Genomic DNA, 17,550 nt, shown 5'->3' with positions numbered 1-17,550 from the left:
TCAGAACTTAACATCCATAAATCATCCGCGTGTAACGGAAGAGCATATTTTTTGTTGTGGTGATAACTTTGGTGAAATAGGGTTGTAAAATGTATTTATAATGCAACGACACTATTACTTTGACGAAGGACATTAATAATAATTAATGTGATTAATTCAACGATTCTTTGCAACAGCTGGTGTTTACCTTAGCTCCCCTCTAAAAGGCTGTTGGAATAGCTCAAAAGACAATCTATTGGAGAAAAAAAAAGTGTACCGTGTTGATCTGTTATAATATCAACATGTAGTGTTTAATAATTCAATGTTAGCCCAGCTAGCTAATATTTGGAATAATTTTGCTCTTTGTTAAGAGCTATTTTAAGGCCAAGTGCGTAGGTTGCGAACTAGAGACACTGCTTAATATCGCTTGATTGATAGATTCTAACATTCTTAATTATACCTCAAACATCTGAAATATAAAAACATACTTGTTTGAAAATATGGTAATTTACTATAACTTGGTTAGATAATCACATTCTTGGTTACCGCAGCCAATTTAAAACAACAACAACCTCTGGCATCAGCATACTTTTATTCTTTCTTTGGAAAATTGACTGTGTGTGTGTGTGTGTGTGTGTGTGTGTGTGTGTGTGTGTGTGTGTGTGTGTGTGTGTGTGTGTGTGTGTGTGTGTGTGTGTGTGCGCATGTGTGTGTGTCTGTACATTTGTGTGTATGTGCAGCTGTATGTACACACAAATGAGGGACCTGTATATTTGCGTATATGTGTGTGCGTGTGTGTGTGACTGTGTTGTTGACATATACATTAAGACTTTTGTGTGTGCGTGTTCATACGCATATAGATGTGTGTGTCTCTGTGTGTATATGCGTGCAGGTCTGTAACCACATACAATATGTGATTTGTGCTTGCATGTATGTATATGCGTGTGTGTGTGTGTTTGTGTGTGTGTGCATGAATGGACGTGTGAGGTTATGTGAATACAGTACATGTGTGCTTGTGCATGCATGTGTTTGTTGAATGTATGTGTGCCTGCATGCGTGTGTTTATAGGTGTCTGTGTGTGTGTGTGTGTGTGTGTGTGTGTGTGTGTCTGTGTGTGTCTGTGTGTGTGTGTGTGTAGTCTGGAAAGAGTTTGTGAAGATCTAATTAGCTTCTGGAGTCTCCCTAGAGGCCTGTCCACAGGCTCCGTCTCATGCCTTATTCAATAGAGCTTTGTCCGTCTCCAAGGCTACATAGATTAGCCGGCCACGCTAAAACAGAGGGGTCAGGGGTCAGCAGTCGGTTGCTCTGAGGGCTTTTTTACTCCAGCGGCTGGGACCCTGAGCTCGCGCTAACATCTAGCATGCCGGTCTCCTTCAGAAAATGCGATGGAGTATACAATATGCATACAAAATTGGATTTGGTTTGGGTTTTTTGTTTATTTTATATATTTTTTTAGGAGGAAAGAAAACAAGTTGACATTGGTTGCAAGTGCCAACAAATGTTTTACCTGCGATCTATATTGTCCCGAACCTTGGAACGGAAAAAGCCATGTCAGAGTGCGATATGAGTTGACTGTTTCAAAAAATCGAATTAAACTGCACATCTTCGTCTTCATACCTTCTCTAGCTTATTTATTTTTCAGTGTTAACTGTGGTTCGCATCCGACTACTTCTACCGTAGGTTTGCACAAACGTTTTCCGGGAAATGAAAAGTTAGTCCAGGGGGGACTGAAACTGAAGACTATTTCCCTTCCCTTTTCAAACTTAATTTCCAACACTGTCTTTCTGGGTGGTTGCTTTTTGTATGGGAAAGCAGAGGACTTTAAAAACAAGCTTTATCCAAAGTAATGTGTGGTGAGGGAAATATCTTTGCCTTCTTCTTGCTTTCAATTTGGTTGCAAAAATGAAGGCAAACATTTATCTTGCAGCTGATTCAACATGTTTATGCCCATGTATATGTAAAGGTAACCTACAGTCAACATATACCAATGGGATATTGCAAAGTGTAGCTATATATTGCTGTTTCTGATAAGATCCAATTACCACTCTGTTCTAATTACTCAAGTTGTCTAATGTACACCATTACCGACTTCTATATCTGCAATTTTTAATACATTGGCCGGTTCCTCGAAAATAGCAAGTTACCAACTTAAAACCACGCTTGCACATGAATAATACAAAGGCTAATAATGTCAAAAAGTTATGAAAGCGGTTATAGGTTCAGTGTTTCATGAATTATGAATGTGTTGAATCATGCCCACCCACTGTAATAAGTTTTGGCCTCAGCCGTGGCCGGTTCCAAACAAGGCCCAGCTGCCAAGACAAGCTCTTACTTGAGCCAAGCCCTACTCCAGGTTCATATGCAACATGCTTTATGGAGTTACTTTTATTCCATCACACATCATGCTACAGTTGTGTTTTAAAGCCAGCAAGGAGACCATTGATCGTGCTCATGCCTGAACGGTGAGTCTCTCTGTGAGTGAGAGGGAGAAAGAACGAAAGAACAACAAACATGAACAACAACGAGTCCCTCTCTGTTATCTCAGATTAATCATTTTAATGAACCCCACCCCCAATCTCCCACATCTTAACTCTTCCCAACCATCTATCTTTCTCCAACTCTCTCTCGGCATTAAGTAGCCATCTCAGGATTAGTAGGGGAAGGAAGGGGAGGATGGGGGGGGGCATTGACTGAGCAGTGGTGGCGGTGCAACGGACAGATAGCTCTGGAATATATCATGCTTTTAAATATGGAGAAGGCCCTGAATCGATAATGGTAATCTGCCTTCGCCATGTCTACCCACACTCTCCAACCAAGAGCCCATAACGGCCGGGGTCCCAAATCAATTTGGTGGGCCAAGTGATGGTCTGCTGGAGAACGGATCCAGGTGGACGTTGCATTTGTGGATTAGCTCCCCTTGATTAACTGTGTATCATTTACTACCCCTGCCTTACTCCTCTTCCTCTTCTGTCTCCTCCTCCTCCTTCTCCTCTTCCGCCACATCCCCTCCTGATGTATTTTTAGTTTTTCTTAACTAAGACTAAAGTTTGAGGACTGTAACCAATTAGGTATTCTCCCCTGTTCCAATCTAGTACGTTATAAAATCCATTCTATTTTATTCCTTCGTTTTAGACAGCCTCTATAAAGGCTGCTGCAGGATGTACAGTATATTCAATTGCTCCTCCAAATATAAGAATTAAAAGGTCAGGTTACAGAGTCTGGCGCCGAGCATCACCATCTCCACAGGGTCTCTAGGGAAATATCCCCACCAGGTTGCAACCCTTCATTCACCCTGGTACTGCGATAACAGAACACGATCCATCCCGGATCAGACAGCATTGCTTTCCATCATTTTTCAAGACGCTATCATCAAAACTCATCTGATCAGGTTAACACCGGAAACCTAACTCTACACTGGTCAATCCTCAATGAAAGCGAAGGTGAAACTGAAACAAAACAAAACAATATTTGATAGTATTACAACATTTTTAGAAGACGTCGAAGTAAAGTGTTATGAACAACTTCTGTTAAGTCATTCGGCTGATGGTTTTACAACTAATCAAAAGGTTTACGTGTGCAGTGTATTGTACCTTGGTGTGATATTAAACATGACAAACTTAAACCTGCACTGTTTTTCCATGAGTTGTGGACCACAATACAATGATTTATCGAGACAAACTATCTTTTTCGTGGAGTAAATGGATAAAGAGAAAGAGTTCTATATAGTCTTACCCAGCACGGTGAGGCGGGCGGGTCTCGACCGGATGGCCGCCTGGATGGCCTGGCACTCGAAGAAGGCGTCGTCTTGCATCTCGGTGCGCTGGATGAGGAGGTGGTACTCCCCCTTGCTGTGGTCCCCGACGATGTCGTAGCGTGGGTACCCTGGAAGAGGTGAGGAATAGAGGACCGTAGGGTTTCATAAGCGAGCTGCACAGCTTCCAGCAACAGTGCATAGAGCAGAGCTGGACGATATGGGAATAGATTCATGATCGTTAATACCTGACATTGAGGTGTTTCAATTTTTAGTGTCAGATATTCACTGTTCAAAAAGAACATCACAGCATGAGTAATGAGGATATTATGTAAGTTGGTAAAGGAATACCTTGTGTATTTGAGTCCCACAATGATAGCAGTCTAATGAAATAGGATCACTTAATATAGATACGATCTTGTACACCAAGGAAAGTCAACCTTTGCACATAGTAATTTGACTGACTCGAGCTGTAATGTTATAAGGAAAATAACGATAACAAACCCTGACTCATTTTGATTTTTTTTTAACATAAAAACATAAACAGGAATTGGCAGTTGCGTCCCCAGTAATTCTGATATTTAGAACATTTGGCAACAAAAGCCTGTTTTTTCAATGTACCAAACAACTTGTTTTCAGACAGCGGCTCTTATGGTGGACACTAAACATAAACAAAACACAGTCCGGGGGGGGATGTTTGTTCAAATGTTGAGTTTTTCCAATACGTATTAATTGCTCTTTCTGTTATTGCCTTGTAACTGTACATGCAATTCCAGAGTGCATCTGTGGAAATTGGGTGGAAGAAGACCATGGCTGTTTGTTGTTTGGGTTTAGCCTCCCAGGAGATTAGGAGGTTTGGCACTCTCCCGTCTCAACCTTGTACAGAGGAATGCCTTAATTGCTATTTTACAATGAATACGTGGGAGCCAGACAGGACAACTGGGGGAAGACACACCGCCGAAGCCTTTGAGGCCGTTGACACCGGTTGAAAGTGCTCTGCCAAAAGAGGGCTAACGGCTAACGAGGACAATTAGAATAAAAAAGCTAATCTTTTAGTTTTCTAGGAAAACAATATATCAGGAAACTATTTACCTATTGGCAAACATACTCTTTATCCTCAAACGTACACTCGGATATTACTCTGAACATACCATTTATCAGCCTTACTTTAAGTTATTTTTATATACAGATACAATGAATTAAGATTGATAGGAAAATTAATTGTATTTTACTGCATAATCTATCTGTATTTATTAGCCCCAGGTCCGGCTAGGGCACTTCAAAGCACATTACAGACACATCTTTGACACTCTAGGCTGCTCTACAGATTAGTCCCTTCGCCTCAACTCCAGTGAAGGAAATCTAACACGCGTGCCGAACAACATCGTATACTCTCACACAGACACACATACACAAACAGACATGCACACACTCATGGATCTATGGCAGATGTCACTTCCAAGACCCCATCGGTCGATTGAGGTGCTCTTGAACCATGGGACAGAAAGAGAAAGAGAGATTGAGAGAGAAAGAGAGATGGAGAGAGACAGAGAGAAAGAGAGAGAGAGAGAGAGAGAGAGAGAGAGAGAGAGAGAGAGAGAGAGAGAGAGAGAGAGAGAGAGAGAGAGAGAGAGAGAGAGCAAGCTGGGAGACCATCAGTTGGGGTGGAGCGGGGGAAGGTGGAGGCTGTTTTGATGCCCGACGGCTTGAGTGAAAAACATCACAGTTTATTGATTCCATTGTGAAATAGAGATTTGTAATTCTCTCACCCTCCCTCACCACCCCAAACAGAAACACTACCTCACCCCCTATGGATAGTCTCTTTTCAAAACCAGAGCCATGCAATAACAGCATTCACCATTGGCCTCTGGTTCTGTGTGTATAGAGCGTGTAAAGCAACACATACATGGATAACATATATGGATTCCCAGAGGTAACGCATCTAGGCCTCATTTGTCTTGCACAGCTGCATCAAGTGGAGATTTGGATGGAGGTCACCTTTCTGCAGCACTCTGCACAGTACCCAGACATGTCTCTGGGGGGGGGAGCCACAGGCTCCCCTGGAGAGAACCAGAGGATCCTTTGGAGAAACAGAAGGGGAACTTACAGGGAACACAGGGAGAGACCCCACACCTACTCCATGTGAGGCGTCACTTTCTAACCAGTCATACAACATGTGGTATAGAAATGACTTGGTTCCCAACTGTGGACTCTCTTGTTTTTTTTTTATTTGTATTAATATTTATATCACAGATATCATGTTGAATTAAAGATAATCAAATCAATAAATGACACTCAGGCACTCAGGGAATGAGCTCATTATAAATAGATTCACATTTTGATTAGATTTAAATGAAATAATTTCGATTGAAACAAAAAAATGTGTGCCTGTTTGCAACTCAATAGGTTGCTTGATTGACAACTCTGGAAAGTATCCAATTTATTAGTCAACGAATCCTATTTGCAATGTCATTGTGTATCAGGCACTTTATTTGACCAGTTGCTGTGGTATCTCATAAAAAAATTGTTCTAGGGAAAAAAACAACATGTGACAGCTTGCTCGTATGTCTTCAAACAAACACGCTCATGTGTTTTTAACTTTTACACTTCTACACACGAGGGAACATGAAAAGCGGTTAATGATTTCATGAGATTGTTCACGAAACCAGTGCAAGGGAGACCAATCAGTGTTGTAGTAACAGCACCCTGTAAATAACTACCAGCAAACTGGGGAGAAAGGAATCGCAGTGTGGTAGGAAGAAAGTGGTGGTGGAGGTGTTGGGGTTGGTGTTGATGATGGAGGTGGTCATAATAGTCATGGAGGGTTAGTTGTGATGCTGGTTGTGGTCATATTAGTGGTGGTGTTGATCATGGTAGTGATAGTGGGGTGTGGGTGGTGGTGGCAATTGGGGAGGTGGTGGATAAGAAGGTAATGGTAGTGACAATGGAGGTGCTTGTGGTGGTTAGGGAGGTGGTGGTTGGGGGAGGTGGTGTTGGTAGTGGGTTTGTGATGGTGGCAAGGGGTGGAGTGGTGGTGTTGATATGTGGTTGTTGGGACTAGCCGACTGGCGGCGGTATTGTAAAGAAATCCACTAACACAGTCCAGTACAACATACACATGCCTTTTAGCATAACATCTCTTTTTGTTTTTTTTACCAAACAGAACCACACGATTGGTGAAATCCTATCATCGGATTGCGCTTAATGTTAAATTTAAAACGCATACATTTATAAATGAATAACAACAAGAGCCTGCTCCAAGAACTCTGTAATAACGGCCAGATGGACAAACAGCCCTTGGACGCTATTGTAGCGCACACAGTGCTAGACAAAATGTGTTTGTAGAAGACAGACAAGGGTTCTGATTCAGAACCAAAACAGCTTGTGGGAGCAGCTGACCTGCGCTCCGGAGTCGAGAGACAACACTGCGGTTACAGTCCTGCAAAGTTCTCATTGTTCAGTCAGAGGACACAGTCAAAGGGTGGTGATTGGCTGTTTGCCCTTCGGTGGGCAATGTGTGGGTACTTTACTTTGCGAAAAAAACCGAGATTTGCCCTTACACACCTCTACACACTGTATTTTTATTCTTGGGAATTGTATCGCCCGGGCCTCGTGTCAAACAAGGACTTATTGAAAAGGCAATATTGCACTTTTTATTAAAGGTTGCATAGGTGATTTGCTTTTTTGGCCATTTTTGCAAAATTACTTGAAATCCTTATCATAACCCGCTTACAGCCACTGAGTTAGAAGTACTGACATGAAAATTAAACTTGTCAATCATCTGTGGAACGTGCAGGGCTCGAAAAACTCCAGCCAATCATATCCATTGCCACCGAGTTTCATTGGACAGTAAGTACGTCAATCAAACGGTCGTACTGCACTCCCCCTCCCCCCCTCCCCCCCTCCCCTGCGCCCCGCGCGCGACCCCTTCGTGCAGTACTCGTGACCCAGAGCTCGTGACCCAGAGCAAGCTCCTGTTTGTTGTTATCCTGCGGTATCTACTGGAACTAGTTAATCCACATTTGGACCTAGCAGTAGAAGACAATTTCCATGGCAGACAAGACGCCACAATCCCCACCACCACCACCACCACCAGCAAAGAGAAGGAAAACTCTTTTTCAGAGAGTAATTGATAATAAAAACGCTGAAAGAGAAAAACTGAAATCAAGAATAATCCTAGGCGCTGCTTTTGAACGTTGGCGGCAACTGAAGGACGAGAAGGGTCTAAAAACCGATGCTTGTGTGGCGGTTGACCTAGTTTCAAAGTTTATACCGTTTATACTCGGTAATACCGGTGTTGAGACGAGTGTATTACTCGGTGTGAAAATGTCCACACCGCGGCAACCCTAGTGAAAACCAGGACTTCCAATACAATTATATGAAACAAACATACATTTTCTAAAAATAGTATTGATTTATGTGACCGTTTAATGTTTATAACATCTGGTGCAACCATAGCCGGAAAAAAAAAGCCGGCCTGCACTAGACTCGCAACTCGTCACATTGATAAAAAAAGATATATAGCAGCGCAGCTCAATTACACCAGTGCATGCGCGCACAGTTGAAAATCGATCGTTGTGTTCACTTCCTTCACACCATGGTTCACATCCAGCTGCTCACAGAACAAGTTTAGCGCACCACCGCTACCCTCACACTTTTTCATATAACCTTTTTTCAGCACTAGGACATATGAGCATTAAATAAATGCTGCGTCTCAACATGCCTTGGACAGCAGCGAGGATGACTCGCTTTGCCACGGGCCGAAACAGTTCGGAGCGACCACAGCCAGAGCGAACACAGCGGGGCAGAGGAGTGTCAGGAAGTCTTTGGTGTACACATCAGTACGGCCTATTTGCACTACTGTTTAGTGGCAATGCAGTGTTTTATTCTATGCCTTTTTATTTTCGTATATTATTTCAATTAATACAATTTATTTATTCATGAAATCAAGATCTGGTCTTCAAATCTTTTTTCCAAATATAGGTCGTATTACAATGGGGTTTGTGTTTATATTCGGACCAATACGGTACAGCGGATGCTCACATGACGTTAAGCATTTCCTGGTGCATAATGTGACGCTTCAGAACCTAAAATCCCGTTTCTCCCCGTTGATACGACAACACATAACCGGCGTTTTCAGAAATCTCCACTTTGGTTTTTAGAAATGATCGTTTTCTGTGATAAGACAGGGCCTCGGACAGGGGGTGTTGCAGCACCCCCAAAACCCCTACTTCCCGCGGTACTGGGTGCAATTTACAGCTGAATGTAGTGCCATGTTGTTAAACGAAAACCTACGCTAGCCTGGCTCGCTCTCGCGCATCTCTGTTCGCGCTCGTGCATGATTGCGCGTCCAGGTACTTGGAATGGGTGGAGTCAGAGTCAGCGTTGAAGGGGAGGGGGTAGGACCATTTGAGTTGTGTATTTTCAAAATCTGCTGGCGTTTCGCAAATCGCGTACCCAACCTTTAAGTGCCCCTAATCTCAACTTGCAAAAACCCCAGTATTGTGCTCCATCAATTTTTGTTGTTTAATAAAACAGTTTTACTTGTGCCCCGAAAAGCCATGCAATCCATATGAGGAGGAGTATCATCACATAGTCCATGAAAAAATGAGCGGATATTAAAGACTTAAGTGAAAGGGCTGGATATAACAAGCCCTTCCAGGTCATTTAATTAGTAACCTCTGAAGCCTTACCTTTCCCAGCTTTTCGGTAATCTTATTGAATTGAATCCCCGAAACCATTTGGCAATTCAGACATGTTCATTAGCATGTTGACTGACTTCTGATGAGCGTGTTTGGAGCTTTGCCCGAATGCTTTTTAAGGGGGCCGCGTTTGGCGATGAATGTTGATGCAGGTCTAGACCCAGTCGCTGTGTTAATGGTCTGCTGAATGACTACTCAAGCCCTGCGATATGCGGAGCCTCGCTGGAGCGCTGTATCATCATCAATACCTTGGCTGGTGAAAGGAACTTTGTGAAGGGACGGGGCGCCTGGAGGGGGTAATAGCTCCTGCACCACGCAAGGCGAAGGCTGCATGTAAAGTAGAGAGGTCTTTTGTTGCCGATTAGGCGACAGGGTCGTGGAGGGTCAGTGGTATTGACAGAGGATGAGATGGAGAAAGGACAGAGAGAGAAAGAGAGGGAGAGAGGGGGGGGGGGTGAAAGAGAAAGATTGAGAGGGAGAGGGAAAGGCAAGGGAGACAAAGATATGGAGATACATAGAGAGGGAGGAAGAGGATGAGAGAGAGAGAGTGAGAGAGAGAGAGAGAGAGAGAGAGAGAGAGAGAGAGAGAGAGAGAGAAAGAGATGGGAAGACATAAAAGGGGGGTGAAGGGGGGAAGTTAGTAGCCGGTTGAACTCTGCACAACACCTTTCCTTTCAGAGCCCATTTGGACTGCACAGGCGTTGCATGTCAATCCTTATTCCCTCATTGACTTTGTACTTTTGATTTAGGTTAATAGGCTACTCCAGCGCCCATACGGCCTATTAAATCGGAATTGCCAATGGTGTTTAGTTTCACAAGTGCCATTATCTTTCGCCACTAATATCTTTCTACTTCCAAGGTTATTTTTTCCCTCCACTGACAATTGAAATAATCCTCATCCTCATCCTCATCGTCATCCGCTTATCCGGGGTCGGGTCGCGGGGGGAGCAGCTCAAGCAGGGGGCCCCAGACTTCCCTTTCCCGGGCCACATTGACCAGCTCTGACGGGGGGATCCCGAGGCGTTCCCAGGCCAGTGTTGAGATATAATCTCTCCACCTAGTCCTGGGTCTTCCCCGAGGTCTCCTCCCCACTGGACGTGCCTGAAACACCTCCCAAGGAAGGCGCCCAGTGGGCATCCTTACCAGATGCCCGAACCACCTCAGCTGACTCCTTTCTAAGTAAAGGAGCAGCGGCTCTAATCCGAGTTCCTCACGGATGGCTGAGCTTCTCACCCTATCCCTAAGGGAGACGCCAGCCACCCTTCTGAGAAAACTCATCTCGGCCGCTTGTACCCGCGATCTCGTCCTTTCGGTCATCACCCAGCCCTCATGACCATAGGTGAGGATAGGAACGAAGATCGACCGGTAGATCGAGAGCTTTGCCTTGCGGCTCAGCTCTCTTTTCGTTACAACGGTGCGGTAAAGCGAACGCAATACCGCCCCCGCTGCTCCGATTCTCCGGCCAATCTCACGCTCCATAGTACCCTCACTCGCGAACAAGACCCCGAGGTACTTGAACTCCTTCACTTGGGCTAAGGACTCATTTCCTACCCGGAGTAAGCAATCCACCGGTTTCCTGCTAAAAGTCATGGCCTCAGATTTAGCGGTGCTGATCCTCATCCCAGCCGCTTCACACTCGGCCGCCAGCCGATCCAGTGAGTGCTGAAGGTCACAGGCCGATGATCCAATGAGGACCACATCATCTGCAAAAAGCAGTGACGAGATCCTCAGACCACCGAACTGCAACCCCTCCCCACCACGACTACGCCTCGATATCCTGTCCATGTATATCACAAACAGGATTGGTGACAAGGCGCAGCCCTGGCGGAGACCAGCACCCACTGAGAACGAAACTGACTGGCTGCCGAGAACACGAACACAGCTCTCGCTTTGGGAGTACAAAGATTGGATGGCCCTGAGGATAGACCCCCTTACCCCATACTCCCGCAGCACCTCCCACAGTTTCTCCCGGGGGACCCGGTCATACGCCTTCTCCAGATCCACAAAACACATGTAGACCGGATGGGCATACTCCCAGGCCCCCTCCAGGATCCTTGCGAGAGTAAAGAGCTGGTCCGTAGTTCCACGTCCGGGGCGAAAACCGCATTGTTCCTCTTCAATCTGAGGTTCGACGATCGGCCGAACCCTCCTTTCCAGCACCTTGGAGTAGACTTTACCAGGGAGGCTGAGAAGTGTGATACCCCGATAATTGGCACACACTCTCTGGTCCCCCTTTTTGAACAGGGGAACCACCACCCCGGTTTGCCACTCCTTTGGCACTGTACCCGACTCCCACGCGATGTTGAATAGGCGTGTCAACCATGACAGCCCCTCAACACCCAGAGCCTTTAGCATTTCTGGCTGGATCTCATCAATCCCTGGGGCTTTGCCACTGCGGAGATGTTTGACTACCTCAGTGACCTCCACCAGGGAAATTGACGACGAAACACCATCAACCTCGAGCTCTGCCTCCAACATAGAGGGCGTGTTATTCGGATTCAGGAGTTCCTCAAAGTGTTCCTTCCAACGTCCGACGACCTCCTCAGTTGAGGTCAACAGAGTCCCATCCTTACTGTACACAGCTTGGATGGTTCCCCGTTTCCCCCTCCTGAGGTGCCGGATAGTCTTCCAGAAACACTTTGGTGCCGACCGAAAGTCCTTCTCCATGGCCTCTCCGAACTTCTCCCACACCCGCTGCTTAGCCTCCGACACGGCAGCCGCTGCAGCCCTTCGAGCCTGTCGGTACCCTGCAACCGAGTCAGGAGTCCTCCAGGATATCATATCCCGGAAGGCCTCCTTCTTCAGTCGGACGGCTTCCCTGACCACCGGTGTCCACCACGGTGTCCGAGGGTTACCGCCCCTTGAGGAGCCTAAGACCCTGAGGCCACAGCTAGCCACCGCAGCTTCAGCAATGGAGGCTTTGAACACCGCCCACTCCGGCTCAATGCCCCCAACCTCCACAGGAATGCCAGAAAAGCTCCGCCGGAGGTGTGAGTTGAAGATACCTAGGACGGGGGCCTCCTCCAGACGTTCCCAGTTCACCCGCACTACTCGTTTGGGCTTACCAGGTCTATCCGGAAATTTCCCCCATTCCCTGATCCAACTCACAACCAGATGGTGGTCGGTTGACAGTTCCGCCCCTCTCTTTACCCGAGTGTCCAAAACATGCGGCCTCAGATCAGATGACACGATCACGAAATCGATCATCGATCTTCGGCCTAGGGTACTCTGGTACCAGGTACACTTATGAGCACCCTTATGTTCGAACATGGTGTTTGTTATGGATAATCCATGACTAGCACAGAAATCCAATAACAAACGACCGCTCGGGTTTAGATCAGGGAGGCCGTTCCTCCCCACCACGCCTCTCCAGGTGTCTCCATCGTTGCCCACGTGGGCGTTGAAGTCTCCCAGCAGAACTACGGAGTCCCCTACTGGAGCCCCATACAGGACTCCATTCAGGGTCTCCAAGAAGGCCGAGTACTCTGAGCTGCTGTTTGGTGCATACGCACAAACAACAGTCAGAGTTTTCCCCCCTACAACCCTTAGGCGCAGGGAGGCGACCCTCTCGTCTACCGGGGTAAACTCCAACACCGCGGCGCTCAGCCGGGGATTTATGAGTATCCCCACACCCGCCCGGCGCCTCACGCCCTCGGCAACTCCGGAGAAAAATAGAGTCCAACCCTTATCCAGGAGTACGGTACCAGAGCTGAGACTGTGCGTGGAGGTAAGCCCCACCAGATCTAACTGATAGCGCTCCACCTCCCTCACAAGCTCCGGTTCCTTTCCCCACAGCGAGGTGACGTTCCACGTCCCCAGAGCCAGCTTCTGCCGCCCGGGTCTGGTCCGTCGAGACCCCTGACCTTCGCTGCCACCCATGTGGCTGCGCACCCGACCCCAACGGGTCTTCCCACAGGTGGTGGGCCCATGGGATGAAGAGAGGGGGGGTGCCACGTAGTTTGTTCGGGCTGTACCCGACCGGGCTCCGTGGCAAACCCGGCCACCAGGCGCTCGCCATCGAGCCCTCCGTCTGGGCCTGGCTCCAGACGGGGGCCCCGGGCTTCCTCCGGGCCGGGTCACATCTCCTCTTTTTACGTTATTCATTGGAGTTTTTTGAACCATTCTTAGTCTGGCCCCTCACCTGAGACCACTCTGCCATGAGAGACCCTACCAGGAGCACAAGGCTCCAGACAACACAGCTCTCAGGTTCACAGGGACACGCAAACCTCTCCACCACGATAAGGTGACGGTTCTTGAAATAATATAATGCTTAAATGAGAGCATTGTCAGCAGAACGGCTGGCTCTGTGTTGTTTAGTTTTTTTGGGTTCGCCCTGGTAAGAGAAATGGCTTATTATGCTGTCAACACATAACAAACGCGCTGGCACCGTTTAAGTCAATCCCGCTCGCATTAGCCCTTGTCACTGATCTGCAATCACGAGCGAAAAAAATAACACTAATGCCATGACAGAATCACTTACATGGGCAAAACCATTAATACACACCCTCTCTCATTTTCTCTGTCTCTAACAATCACACACACACACACAAAGACGCATACGGTTCTTCTTACACACATGAATAATGCATACGGGCATGCAATTACCCAAACATATATCTACATCCAAACATCCACTCCTATTCACAAAAGCAGAGACAAAAAGTGTAAACACACATGCACACGATTATCACATATTCATGTACTGCACATATCGAAAAGACATCCATGCAATCAGCCACAGACAAACACACACAGGCATTCAATAATACACCCATAAACAAAAGCACAAACTCATACAAACACACACACATATTCAATCAGTAACCCCCCAAAAATACACACACATATACACACGCATTCAATCAAAAACCTACAAACATACACACTGTACTGTGTGTGTGTGTGTGTGTGTGTGTGTGTGTGTGTGTGTGTGTGTGTGTGTGTGTGTGTGTGTGTGTGTGTGTGTGTGTGTGTGTGTGTGTGTGTGTGTGTGTGTGTGTGTGATGATGCGTGTGAGTGTGCTGCAGTCCACCGGGCCTTCCCCCTCCACCAAGCAGAGTAGATAGTGATGTTTAGTTAGGCGCGGGCAGTGTCCCCAGGGGACCGGTCATTATGCCTGGGTTCAGCAGCACCAGGGACGGGGCCCGCAGTGAGACAGAATGGATGTAATCGTAGACAAACGTCCTCGGAGGCCCAATTAGAGAACAACGGGCGACGCCAAAATGAACTAGGAGGAAGAAGGGGGCGGGGCTTCTGTCCTGTTAAGATGCTTAAAAATGATCACATGAAGATTTATGGGGGGTAGGATTTTGCAAATGAAAAAATCGACGGACAAAGCGAGTGTATTTCTGTCATAGTGTGGACGGAGAGCGCGTGTGTGCGTACATTGCAGTGTGAGTCTGTTTACATCTTCGTTGTTAGCCTGACGGACGCTGAAATGGATTTTTATTGAGCCATCCCTGGTAGGCTGAGGAGGATTTTATTGAGCTGGAGCCATCTGTTTAGACGAACACACAAACACATATACTCACATCAAGGCGCACACTCACGCGTGTCTGTGTGGTCCAGGCCGTTTCTGAAATAAGCTGTAAAAAGAACCTGATAAACCATCTGCCAGAAGAGCAGATGTTGTGATAAATGTTAACTTTCTTCAACCCAGTTGCACGGACTAGAAGAGATCAGAGTTCTCCCAAGATGCACCTTGTCGGAGATACTTGAAGCTGATTCAACGCGGCTGCTCGCCCAAAAAGACACGTAATTCAACACAGCCCAGTCATAGAGTTGTAAAACCTACCGCCTTCATCCCTGGTTTTTTCCGATCCATTGGATTCTTTTGAGCTTTTTAATCACTTCATCCAGTTTATATCAGGGGAAGATTTAATACCCCCTTTCTTCCTGAGCCGAGGTAATATGGCGGATATCGTATTGATAAGTGGTGCCAGGAGGAGGGCGGAGCAGACGGAGGGGGAGCTGTCAGCAGGGAGATCAGGTGATGACAGGTGTAGTAATGTTCTGCTGATCTCTCCGGGTCAACAGTCGCATGCTGGTGCTGAACGGCAATTAGCATGTTCAGTGATGAACGGGAATTATACGCACACACACGCGCGCACACACACACACACACACACACACACACACACACACACACTCAAACGCCCACATACACACACAGATTTAGACACACACACACACACACACACACACACACACACACACACACACACACACACACACACACACACACACACACACACACAAACACACACACACACACACACACACACACACACACACACACACACACAAACACCCACATACACACACAGATTCAGACACACACACACACACACACCCACACACACACACACACACACACACACACACACACACACACACACACACACACACACACACACACACACACACACACACACACACAGACTGATTCAAACACAAAACCACTCACACACACCCACACACACACACACAAACTACCACACACACTCACACATTCGTACAGATTCTAAGTCTCACACACACATACACATACACAAGGTTTTCAGAGCCTTAGCTAGAAAGTGTGAAAAGCAGTTTCCTTCCTATTTTCTACAATAATGTATTTTAGTATTTCACTGTGTATCCAAGCTAAAGTACCACCAAACAATTACATATCATCTATACACACGTTCATGTCTATTGAATCACCTCATCGTCTCATATGCGTACAATGCGTGTGTGCGTGTTTTACAGAGCAGCTGCATTAGCCGCTGGCGGAGCTTCTAGTGAGGGCCCTTACCTGAGACGTCTCGGTTGACCCCCAGGGCCATACCGTCACGCAGCCAGAGCACCATGCCGTGGTAGCCGGGGATGGAGCAGGGCAGCGTCACCGGCTGGCCCGCCACCACCACCAGGTCTGTCGGCTGCTGTGTGAACACAGGTCCCGCCCCTGGAAACCAAGACACACAGAAAAGCTGGCGGTTAAGTCATGCCACGTGAATCAACGAGGCCACAGTGGAGGCCGTTGCGCCTGCAGAGCCGCCCTTGAGCTCAAGGCAATGTTAAAATGACAAAGATTGCAGCAGCATAGACTGTGATTGAAATTGGACAATAGAGGTTTTCCTTCCTCTCAAAGTCATCATGTTCCCACTTACAGTAGTTGGCATAGCATGAGCCTTAGGACTCGATCGCACATACTTTTTGTCTGGGTATCTGCCAGTCAGCAAACTACATACAGTTTTAAGAGATTCTTGCAAGTGATCTGTGGTGCGTAAACTGCCGCTCAGTTTCTCAAGAAGCTTTCAGAAAATAAATCAAATTGGTTATGGCAGCGTTTAATCCCCCCGTGGAGATTGCCATGGATGAGCACCCAACCCCTGGAGAGCGGCTGAATTAGCAGAATTAGCCAGATGCATGTGAAGATTTCTTTCAAAGTGTTGTGTGTCCTACATGGCTGGGGGCGGGAGGACAAAAAGCCCCCCGGGGGATCTGTGTTGTCTACAGCTCCCAACCTCATTTAGGACGCATGGCAGCAGCGTCCATATGGCGATGCAGACGATGGCCCGCGGCTCCAATGACATCGCCCACACTCCTATTGGCCCAGCGTTTGCTTTAGTAATTGGCACCCCTATTCCGCTCACCCCCCCTGAAATCTAGTTGTCGATCCTGCGCAGTGTCGCGTCGGCTAACTACCGTCTAGCCTTTGGAGCACTGCTCCTACTCTTCCCCCCTACTCCTCCTCACTTTGGCTTGGGTTCTGATATCCAAGCCTCACCCTGGCGATTGAGGTCGATCCAAATTTTGGAAAGTTTGACTATTTACACAGCCTTTAGAATACTTTTTTACTAAATATCTATTTAGGATATATCTCCAGGACATACAGTATAGCAAGGTGAGAATGATGTGTGTCCTGTTATACATCAGCGGGCCATCAAAATGTGCTATCTTATTTGACTTTTATGATTATTTGAAACTAACTATAACAAAAATTACGAGGGTGTCTTTTAATGTTGTTTGGTGCGAGGCTCATTCAGTAAACCAACCATAATATTTAAACGTGTGATTATGATTGACCGACCTTCTTGGTCAGAGTCTGTGCACAATGCAAATAGAGAGAACCTG

General features: G+C 46.7%; 1 protein-coding gene across 1 annotated transcript in view; it reads right to left on the bottom strand.

Annotated features, from left to right (window-relative positions):
* Positions 1-17,550, bottom strand: part of LOC130385798 (kin of IRRE-like protein 3) — a 158,517-nt gene that overhangs the window by 55,376 nt on the left and 85,591 nt on the right. The window contains exons 2-3 of the mRNA XM_056594494.1: positions 16,229-16,378; positions 3,712-3,861 (exon numbers count right to left, since the gene is read on the bottom strand). Of these exons, the coding sequence (XP_056450469.1) occupies positions 3,712-3,861; positions 16,229-16,378 (300 nt within the window). The remainder of the gene's footprint in view (positions 1-3,711; positions 3,862-16,228; positions 16,379-17,550) is intronic.

This window comes from Gadus chalcogrammus, chromosome 7, assembly GCF_026213295.1.
Source record: "Gadus chalcogrammus isolate NIFS_2021 chromosome 7, NIFS_Gcha_1.0, whole genome shotgun sequence".
Classification (NCBI taxonomy): domain Eukaryota; kingdom Metazoa; phylum Chordata; class Actinopteri; order Gadiformes; family Gadidae; genus Gadus; species Gadus chalcogrammus.
Note: the sequence above shows the minus strand (reverse complement) of the source record. Positions and strands in the feature narration are given on the sequence as shown.